Genomic DNA, 11,404 nt, shown 5'->3' with positions numbered 1-11,404 from the left:
TAAAGTTCGTCCAAACAAGTCAAACGATGTTTCTAATTAATCCTCAGGTACTCTAATATCTAAATAAATGAGAATATTTAAGACGGAGAATAGTATGTTCAATAGGGAAGATAAATAACGAAGAGTGCGCACCTCATTCACTCGCCAACAAGACTACTTTTCTAATGAGAGACACCTTGGAAAAACTACAACTACTTGCAATTTTTTTTAAAACAAGCCTGAAACCCTTTCTAAAGACTGTTGACGTCTAGTGGAAGCCATAGGTACTGCAATATGGGTCCTATCTATTTGTATTTCCCATAGGCTAGCATTGAAATGGCCTGTGACCTCAAAAAATAAACATTCCTGATGGATTTTCCTCTGGTTTTTGCCTGCCATATCAGTTCTGTTATACTCACAGACATTATTTTAACAGTTTTAAAAACTTCAGAGTGTTTTCTATCCAATGCTACCAAGTATATGCATATCCTAGCTTCTGGGCCTGAGTAACAGGTAGTTTATTTTGGGCATGTCAGTCATCCGAAATTCCGAACAATAACCAGTATGCTAATGAAGTTAAAATAATTCCTAATTTGCCTGAGAAAATCACACAGTGATTGGTGGTCATAGTGAACTGATATAACAGTCTCTTACATGTACATCTGTAACCCTGGTGCTGGACTCCCCCTAGTGGTAGTCTTTAGTCTTTGCAGTCTTTGACTTGTGTTCTGCATTCTTTGACTTGTGTCCTGTTCTGTAGTCAAATCAAATCAAATCAAATTGTATTGGTCACATACACATGGTTAGCAGATGTTAATGCGAGTGTAGCGAAATGCTTGTGCTTCTACTTCCGACCGCGCAGTAATATCTAACAAGTAATCTAAGAATTTCACAACAACTACCTTATACACAAGCGAAAAGGAATGATTAAGAATATGTACATATAAATATATGGATGAGCGATGGCCGAACGGCATAGGCAAGATGCAGTAGATGGTATAGAGTACAGTATATACATATGAGATGAGTCATTTAGGGTATGTATACATTATATAAAGTGGTATTGTTTAAGTGACCAATGATACATTTATTCCATACAATTATTAATTATTAAAGTGGCTAGAGATTGAGTCTGTATGTTGGCAGCAGCCACTCGATGTTAGTGATGGCTGTTTAACAGTCTGATGGCCTTGAGATAGAAGCTGTTTTTCAGTCTCTTGGTCTCAGTTTCTCAGTCTCTCAGTCTCTCGGTCTTTGACAGTCAGGTCATCCAATGGGACAGAGGAGAAATACTCACCACCCACTTTAACGCACTTTTTGTCACTTCCTGTAGAAAGAACACATTTTAGTCCTGCTCTCCACGTTGTTATTATTTAAATTCCTGTTATGGTGAGGTAGTGTTGTATGGTTTCTGTGAGTTCACCATATCTAGCCATTGTCTGACGGATAAATTATATCTAGATTAGATTAGATCAACTTTATTATCTCACTAGGGGAAAATTATTTTGGCCATGTGCTTAAAAAGACAAAGTACATAATACATACAAATACAGAATAATACACAATAAAATTCATTTGAAAGTGCAATAGGCTACATATTTACAGTGAAAGTGGAATAGGCTACATATTTACAGTGAAAGTGGAATAGGCTACATATTGACAGTGAAAGTGGAAGAGGCTACATATTTACAGTGAAAGTGCAATACAGATTTACAGTGAAAATGCAATATGCTACATATTTACAGTGAAAGTGCAATACATATTCACAGTGAACATGCAATAGGTTACATATTTACAGTGAAAGTGCAATACAGATTTACAGTGCACTCCTATCAACTTACAATACAAGGTTTACAGTCATCAGGTTTCGGGTTGTGGTTCCAGCCTTTCTCACCAAATCCAAACACCTGTTTGATGAGGATCTCCTCTGTGGCCCCAGAGCTGACCAGCAGCTATCTGGACGACTGAGTGACCGCCCTGTGGACCGAGGTGGACACTGCCTGGACACCTGCTAAATGGTAATAACACAGTACCTCCTGTGGATATACCAATTACCCTCAGGGGTACTAGTTCCACAGGTTTAGAAACATTGCTTTAGAAGTGGGAACCTAACTGGTTGTATGCTGGTCAGGGGGGCCTGCAGTCTGGGGTAGCTGTCCTGGTTGTAGTCCTTAGCCAGGTTGGTCCAGAAGGCCTGCATGGTGGTCCTACTCTTCTCCAGGAGCCTGGAGAACAGGGAGTACATGGCTTTGTGGATCTCCCTCTGCCCTCTCTCTCCAGGGTCTCCTATGGATGGTCATAACAAAACATGTATCAGTCTTACAATGTTCCATGTAGAAAATGGTTCAGTGAAACATAGACTGATAAAGAATAAGATATTGATGATCTACAAGGTAATCTCTGCATCCAGAATCCAATCGGTCCACTAACCCATCGATTGCCATGGAGATGTCTGTGCAGAATTTCTTGAGCTGTGAACGCGATTCAGAATCCCAGAAGCCTCGACTCCGTCGTAATCATTGATTACGTGATTGAATTATTGTTGTAAGTACTTGGTTATCAGCACGAACCCTAGCTAACAAGTTTAATCAGCAATACACAAATTGAGTTAATTATTTATTTACTAAATACCTAAATAATCACACAGAATTACATATATATACACAGGATAGATCACACATTGATTACTGATCATGTCATGAAACGCCCCTAGTGGGCTAACCCAATATGACGGCTGGTTACACAAAGGAAGGGGGTTGGGTTTGGATGAAAGAGCGGGAAGACTGAGGGACAAAGAGATTGGGTCTCTATCGGTACTTGAGAAGCTATGCTACCGTAAATACAGAATCTTATGCATTCTAATAACCGCCCATTCAGAAAGGAAAATGCAAGATATATATATTTACTCTGAGCTGCGCTTCGATAGATGGATTGAAGATGGAAGACTGGTTTACCCAGCAGAGATCACCATTGTCCTTTGAAGAACATTTCTTAGTGTTGTAGAGCAGATACATTAAAGTACCCTGTCGTTATTAGGAGATTGTCTGTCCTTTCCTAGGCCACGTACGTTTACAGCTGCAGCTGATAACTCGACGTCTATGAGGTATCACTTCTTCTTTAGTGAATAATCGTTCAAAGTTCATACCAAGTTGCCATAATCAGCTTGCACTGTATTTGCTGGTCTAGTTGAAATTCACCATTCCAGCATGGTGATCGTCACCTCCACGTTGAAATTCACCCTTTTAAACGTTAGGAAAGCAGTCCTAACATTTCTGGAATTAAATGTTAATTTTGTTAGGTTGTAGTTGAAATTAGCCCTTTTAAACGTATCGGGAACGTCATCGGGAACTGAGTTTGACTTCTGTCAACGGGCTTTTGTATTGGGGGAGAGAAGGGCGTGTTTCATAGTTCTCAACCAATGTCTGTTCACTTGGTTGTGGCCACTGAGTGAGCATAGTTTACTTATGAAAACAATTCTCTCATTTGGAAGCTAAAATTACAGTTAATCTTTTCACAAATAGTTTCGTATTCAAACATTTAAATTGCACAATTCCATGTGAATCTGATAACTAGAATGTGTAGACTTTCCAAGATACAATTTATGTTGTCCTATCATCAGTAATAATGTCCCAGACACCAACTGATCTGACATCATATTCTTTATGTACCAACGGACACTTTCAACTGGTTGAGAAAGGGAAATATTGTTCCATTTCCCAACCTTTTGATGTTGCCATACTCTCTCTAAGTTAGCAAAGGGCTTTCCAACAATCCATTCTGTAGAGTGGGAAAGGTATTTATGGGGGGTCATAAACCTCACCCAACAGGGCAACGTCATGACAGTAAGGTGTTTATTAATACTTGAGTTTAAGCTAAAGATATGTTTTTTTTGTTGCATGTGCTGCATCTCAATCCACCACACCCACCTATGCCACAGAGCTACAGTGCTGTTTGTCAGATGGGAGACATCCCAAAAATGGGTCTTCTCACGAAAACGTATGTAGCATCTGAACAGTTTGGTTTTGCTCTACGACCCCCTACAAGTGCCACAGGATTCGTCGGAAGTCAGTAACGCTGATGTTCCAACTTTTGTCTGTAGCATCCGAACCATTTGGGCTACAAACTAATATGACCCCACTGTAGAAAGTGGAGACTGTCACGAACACGATGGTGTTCACGTAATTTGTCTGAAGCTAACTCATATAAATGAATGGAAGTATGGAGGCAGTTTTGTGCCAACAAAAATAAGGGGTTAAATATGTGTCAAGCTTTCTTATATCTCCTAGTTATAGGACAGACTCTTCAAAAAGTCATTCTTTATGATACATTTTTTCACTGTTTTTTTTGCCATTTATGAATGTGTTAATCAATGCATTTCTATGGACAGATTCAATATTTTATCAAATAATTTTTAAATAAAACATTTTGTATACCTAAAAGGGTCCTTAAATTAACAATCAGATACCTAAATGAGCTAAATGAGCCATGGCATGACCATCTTAAAATAATTCCATATGTAAGTTCCATATGTGGCTCAGTTGGTAGAGCATGGTGTTTGCAACGCCAGCATGGTGTGTGCAACGCCAGGGTTGTGGGTTTGATTCCCACGGGGGGCTAGTCCAAAATGAAATGTATGCATTCACTACTGTAATGTGCTCTGGATAAGCACACCTGCTAAATGACTAAAATGTTAAATGTTATAATACAAGGATCTATGTCTTTTTCATAATTTCACAGACGCTCTTTTCCGGAGCGACTTACAGGAACCTTTAAGGTTAAGTGCCTTGCTCAAGGGCACAGACAGATTTTTCCTTTAGTCTGCTTGGGGATTTGAACCAGCAAGCTTTCAGTTACTGGCCCAATGCTCCTAACTGCTGGGCTACCTGCCACCCTAATTAATAACCATTAATACATATTTTAAAAGTTGTTTGAATAACTGTCCATATATATTATGATTAATGAATGATGAGAAAGCTATTTATAAATTATTCATATACGGTTTATTGCTGGATGTTATTAAAAAGTTTTACGGAGGAGTGAAACGATTTCACAAAGAAATTAATCAAACAGCAGGACTTCCTGCACTACACACACTAACAGAGTGGTTCTCATACACACTGCAGGAGCAGACCTTCCTGTACTGGGGTGATAACTGGACGTAGAAGTATTGAGGGGACTGGAGTAAACAGGATGTACAGGGTCTAAAGAGACTTGAACTAGCTGGGAGCCACAAGTCATCATGGTTATCCTGCTGGTCCTCACACTGAAGATTGTCCTCCTCTTAGGTGAGTACATCAGACTGAATGAACACATCTCCAGTGACTCCTCTCTATAGTTGGATACATTTGGTTATAACATTTTACATTGTAACTCATTCACCAGAGTAGAATCCCCTTTTACAGTATGTGAAATGGATGCTGGGTTGTTTGTACCGTTTGTAATGAGACTGTTGGTGTGTCCTACAGCTGCTGTGTGGAGTGTGTGTGCAGCAGAGTTGATCACCGGGGAAGGATATAAGGGAGGCAAGGCAAAGATCAGATGCCCCTATAGAGAAGAGTGGAGGAGCCACCAGAAGTACCTCTGTAAAGGCAGCAAAATGGAGTGTATAACATTTTTGGGAGATAATGATATTGAGACTGAGGATGAAGAATGGACCTCTAAATGGAGATACTCCCTACATGATGACAAAGGGGTCAGAGTCTTCATTGTGACCATCACCAACATGGTGTCAGATGGTGCTGGAACATACTGGTGTGGAGTGGAACGATTTGGACTGGACCCTGAAGTGTATGGAGGTACTGTAAACCTTTGATTCTCATCCTCAAAACTTTATAACTTTCATACTCAACATTTTACTTAAAATATTCCTAATGAGGCCTCTGCTATTGGCCCGACTCCTAATTTGAGATCGCTGCACATTACTCAAGATTTTAGGCATATTTTTTATTGACTCAATGCATGAATTAAGCGATCCTCAACAAAAGGGAACACATTTCATTCTGTGCTCCGACATGTTTGTTTACAATTACAGATTGGTGTTGTGAAAACCCCAGTGAAGTGACAGGCTCTGAAGAAGTGACAGTCTCCATCCATTGTATGTATAATGAAAGAAATGAAGACAGAACAACCACACAATCGATACCCTGTCAGCAGTCCAGCTTGATATCAAGAGGAAGACTGTTCTTTAATTAGCCTGTTCTGCATTGTGAGACATATTGATCAGGACACAGTTGTCTGTGAAGTGAGAAGCTTCAGAGGACACAATAATGGAGAGGGCTGGGTGTGTCTGTGTGAGTAGAGACAACATCTTAACTTCCTATGTGTTTAAATGTACTTACTTCATGTACATATGTATTTAGGGCATTTGCACCCGTGTATGAAAAAAGAGAAAGATATATAGAGAGAAGTAGTTCGCTAAATGAGAACACAAATATCTGAACAGGAAGAGCAGAAACCACACTTCTTTCTTTACACCTGTCTGTGGGGATCAAATCAAATCAAATTGTATTAGTCACATGCTCTTAATACAATGAGTGTAGACCTTGCAGTGAAATGCTTACTTACAAGCACCTAACCAACAATGCCGTTTAAAAAAATAAGAATAAGAAAATAAGAATAAGAAATAAATGTAACAAGTAATTAAAGAGCAGCGGTAAAATAACAATAGCCAGACTATAGACAGGGGGGCACCGGTACAGAGTCAATGCACCAGTTAGTCGAGGCAATTGAGGTAATATGTACATGTAGGTAGCGTTATTAAAGTGACCATGCATAGATCATAACAACAGAGAGTAGCGGGGGGGGGGGGGGGGCAATGCAGAGAGTCTGGGTAGCCGTTTGATTAGATGTTCAGGAGTCTTATGGCTTGGGGGTAGAAGCTGTTTAGAAGCCTCTTGGATCTAGACTTGGTGCTCGTTACCGCTTGCCGTTCGGTAGCAGAGAGAAGAGTGAATGACTAGGGTGGCTGTAGTCTGACAATTTCTAGGGCCTTCCTCTGACACCGCCTGGTATAGAGGTACTGGATGGCAGGCAGCTTAGCCCCAGTGATGTACTGAGCCATACGCACTACTGTACCCTCTGTAGTGCCTTGCGGTCGGAGGCCGAGCAGTTCCCATACCAGGCAGTGATGCAACCAGTCAGGATGCTCTCGATGGTGCAGCTGTAGAACCTTTTGAGGATCTGAGGACCCATGCCAAACCTTTTCAGTCTCCTGAGGAGGAATAGGTTTTGTCGTGCCCTCTTCACGACTGTCTTGGTGTGCTTGGACCATGTTAGTTTGTTGGTGATGTGGATACCAACGAACTTGAAACTCCCACCTGCTCCACTACAACCCTGTTGATGAGAATGGGGGAGTGCTCGGTCCTCTTTTTCCTGTAGTCCACGATCAGCTGCTTTGTCTTGATCACGTTGAGGGAGAGGTTGTTGTCCTGGCACCACACGGCCAGGTCACTGACCTCGTCCCTATAGGCTATCTCATCGTTGTCGGTGATCAGGCCTACCACTGTTGTGCCATCGGCAAACTTAATGATGGTGTTGGAGTCGTGTATATAGTATAGTGGTCAGGGTACATTTACATTGCAAACAATTCAGGAAGTACACTGAAATGTAGCTTCTCTTCAATGCTTTCATTACTACGCTTCCATTCTCAATTCTTATGAAGACATTTTTTTTCAGAACAGCTGTGATTAGATTCAGCTAGTTTTGATACAATTAGTATAGATATGATGAGAGATCATTTGTTCTTTTGACATGGTGGGGTCTTCTTGTGTTGGTAAAATACATTTTGAGAGATATAGTTGTGGAAACACCTTTATGCACAACTATTTATATAATAACAAAGTATATCAAAGTAAACTTTGCAGTTTATTACGCTACAGATGAAATAACTTGTGATGAAGTTCACAGGGTGGTGAAAGTACACGGTGATGAGCTTGATGGTCCTTTCCAATGACTATCGAGGGTCTTATTCTGGTGACATATTGATCGATGCTTGACTGCCATTTGACAAATATAAATATTCTTATCCATAATAATCTCATAGTGTATACTAGTCTACGCAGTACCCTCACAGCCGACTGTATCTTTGAGCTGTTGGCTAGAGCACACATGCCAAGTCCAGAGGTGAAACAGTCGCTATATAACGCAACAGTTCTTGTGAAAACTATCGGTGGAGTTGAAAATGCGATGGAAACACATTGAACTTTCTATTTTTATTCGGTAAATTAAAACTTAAGTAAAAAAGTACATTTTGTGTGAACTACGTCATCACGTTCCGCAACAAGTTTGTTTAGTGGAAACCACTTGGTTGGAAATTTGGCATATTTTCTTTATGCAGATTTGATCATATTTGCATGAAAATCTGTCGCTAGTTGGATGGAAACCTAGCTAATAACAAATAATTTTGGAATTAAAATTTGGTTTACTTTCTGAATTGACTGAAATTTAAATGGATTGACCCCAACCCTGGTAGTATTTGAGTAATTTCATCTGTTACACACACAAGCATACTATATGTATGGGACACGCTCCCTCTTTCTCTCCCTCTCAAACCCAGTTTCACCAACTCTATCATCACCACCTATTGCCACCTCCATCTCAACCTCATCCATGTCATCACCATCATCCGTGTCATCACCATCATCCATCTTAGCATCAACACACAACAGATCTGGTAAATAGACGTTGAGCCTTTTTACACTGCGCTAGTTTGTAAACATATTTTCGTATTGTAAAGAGAAGGATCTGGTGTCAAATCTGACTTTGGAATCAGATTCCCAACCCACATCCGCAGGTAGTGTGGGAAACTTCTATACCAGATTCCCCACTCTCAGAGGTATAGTATAAAAACCGTGTCTCTCTGACAACACATGCCCTGCAAGAATGACTTTAATACCAGCACACAGCATTTGTAGTGTTAGCCAACTGAAAAATTAAACTCTTTTAAAATATCAACACATTTGTGAATTGATGCCTAATTAAAGTGTGCAATATGGTTTAGAAGAGAAGCTCCTGTATAGTTTGAACAGCTAGCCTTATTTTGTTAGTCTATATACTATGGTGTATACAGTATGCTAATAGCTGCACCCAGACAGGAAGCATGAATGTTGGCCAGCACATCCAAGGCTAATGTGAGGACAGGATGTAAACAGAAAAGATGCACATCTCATGAGGAAGAGAGGCAGATCTTACTTCACATATTAGTGTAAAAGGCCCTATGTAAGTTGAACAGAAGTGCTGATTGTAAAGTATGTGTTCTAATGGTACTGTTTGTGTCTGTGTTCAGATACATCAGTGGTCATCATAGTATCTGGGACTCTGGTCATGCTGCTATTGGTGCTTGTGGTCAGCCTGCTCATAGTCTATAGAGGGAAATTCAACAAGGAAACAGGTGAGAAACACTCACTCACTCACACAAACAAACAAACACACACACACACACACACACTGTGTCAAATAAAGGGAAATTACTATTTTCACACCCAGTTTTCGTTCAAAGAAAACATTTGCATATACAATCATCCTTTGACCCTGGTTGAGAAATAGAGGTCTCATTGTGAACAGGGCTCTGAAAACCACCTGAACAGACTGCTGGGGCACAATAGTAACATGTGTGAAGTGTATGACAGTCTGTGTATGTGTGTGTTGTGTTCCACAGCTGACTCCTCAGCACCCAGGGTGAACACAGACACTAGGATCAACAGAGAGGTCAGTGTGTTTGTGGGCCTGTTTGTTTGACTGACTGAGTGTGTGTGTGTGTGTGTGTGTGTGTGTGTGTGTGTGTGTGTGAGTGAGTGTGAGAGCGAGAGAGAGAGAGAGAGAGAGAATGATCTAATCTATGTTCCACAGCTGACTCCTCAGCACCCAGGGTGAACACAGAGGTCAGTGTGTGTGTGCGTGCATGGGCCGGCCTGCGTGCGGCGTTGTGTGTGTGAGTGAGTGCGTGAGTGAGTGAGTGAGTGAGTGAGTGAGTGTGAGAGAGAGAGAGAGAGACAGAGAGAGAGAGAGAGAATGTTCTAATCTATGTTGTTCCTCTCTCATAATGTCCTCTCGTTCCTCTCCTCCTTTCTCTCCTCTCCAGGGTTGTCATGGTGATGGTGACAGTGAGGAAATAAAGGACTGCCCCCTACAGATCAGCTCAGGTAGTGAGACCACCACCATCTACTCCACCGCCAAGTTACCCACTAGCCCCTCTGACTCTCTCAACTATGCCAGCGTCAACTTCCACAAGAACCCCAGCTGCCCCAATGAAGCCAGAGTCGCCTTCTCTAAAGTGGCCACTTCTTCTGGTGACTATGCAGCTGTCAACATTGGTCAAAGCCCCACCTACTCTACTGTCATCTACTCCACAGTGAGCCAATCCGGAGAACTCTGAGTCACTGACAGCCAATCTCAATGGACGTAGACATACTGGCAACCAATCACAAGAAACATGTCATGAACTACGTTTGCCACCAACAGCCTCTTGAGCACTGAGCTCTGTTTTTAGCAGACAACTGCATCATGTGCTTCATGTCCTCACAATCAGATGTGTTAACCTGACTTCTCTCTTCCATCAGATGTGTTACCCTGACTTCTCTCTTCCATCAGATGTGTTTCCCTGACTTCTCTCTTCCATCAGATGTTTCCCTGACTTCTCTCTTCCATCAGATGTGTTTCCCTGACTTCTCTTTTCCATCAGATGTGTTTCCCTGACTTCTCTCTTCCATCAGATGTGTTAACCTGACTTCTCTCTTCCATCAGATGTGTTTCCCTGACTTCTCTCTTCCATCAGATGTTTCCCTGACTTCTCTCTTCCATCAGATGTGTTTCCCTGACTTCTCTCTTCCATCAGATGTGTTTCCCTGACTTCTCTCTTCCATCAGATGTGTTAACCTGACTTCTCTCTTCCATCAGATGTGTTTCCCTGACTTCTCTCTTCCATCAGATGTGTTTCCCTGATGTCTCTCTTCCATCAGATATGTTTCCCTGACTTCTCTCTTCCATCAGATGTGTTTCCCTGACTTCTCTCTTCCATCAGATGTTTCCCTGACTTCTCTCTTCCATCAGATGTGTTTCCCTGACTTCTCTCTTCCATCAGATGTGTTTCCCTGACTTCTCTCTTCCATCAGATGTGTTAACCTGACTTCTCTCTTCCATCAGATGTGTTTCCCTGACTTCTCTCTTCCATCAGATGTGTTTCCCTGATGTCTCTCTTCCATCAGATATGTTTCCCTGACTTCTCTCTTCCATCAGATGTGTTTCCCTGACTTCTCTCTTCCATCAGATGTTTCCCTGACTTCTCTCTTCCATCAGATGTGTTTCCCTGACTTCTCTCTTCCATCAGATGTGTTTCCCTGACTTCTCTCTTCCATCAGATGTGTTAACCTGACTTCTCTCTTCCATCAGATGTGTTTCCCTGACTTCTGTCTTCCATCAGATGTTTCCC

The 11,404-nt window shown here is 41.4% G+C and overlaps 1 protein-coding gene across 2 annotated transcripts; it reads left to right on the top strand.

Moving 5' to 3' along the window:
* Window positions 1–5,110: 5,110 nt before the first annotated feature.
* Window positions 5,111–10,588, top strand: LOC115170028 (CMRF35-like molecule 7). Of its 2 annotated transcripts, XM_029726259.1 has the most exons (7): window positions 5,111–5,264; window positions 5,445–5,774; window positions 6,011–6,073; window positions 8,534–8,650; window positions 9,263–9,367; window positions 9,635–9,684; window positions 10,058–10,588. In XM_029726259.1, the coding sequence occupies exons 1-7, from the start codon at window positions 5,219–5,221 to the stop codon at window positions 10,349–10,351; spliced, it is 1,005 nt and encodes a 334-aa protein (XP_029582119.1). In that variant the 5' UTR covers window positions 5,111–5,218; the 3' UTR covers window positions 10,352–10,588. The 2 variants fall into 2 exon arrangements, with proteins under 2 accessions (XP_029582119.1, XP_029582120.1); XM_029726260.1 differs by lacking the exon at window positions 8,534–8,650.
* Window positions 10,589–11,404: the final 816 nt, after the last annotated feature.

Source organism: Salmo trutta, chromosome 31, assembly GCF_901001165.1.
Source record: "Salmo trutta chromosome 31, fSalTru1.1, whole genome shotgun sequence".
NCBI lineage: Eukaryota > Metazoa > Chordata > Actinopteri > Salmoniformes > Salmonidae > Salmo > Salmo trutta.
The sequence above is the reverse complement of the archived record's forward strand: the minus strand, read 5'-3'. Positions and strand labels throughout refer to the sequence as shown.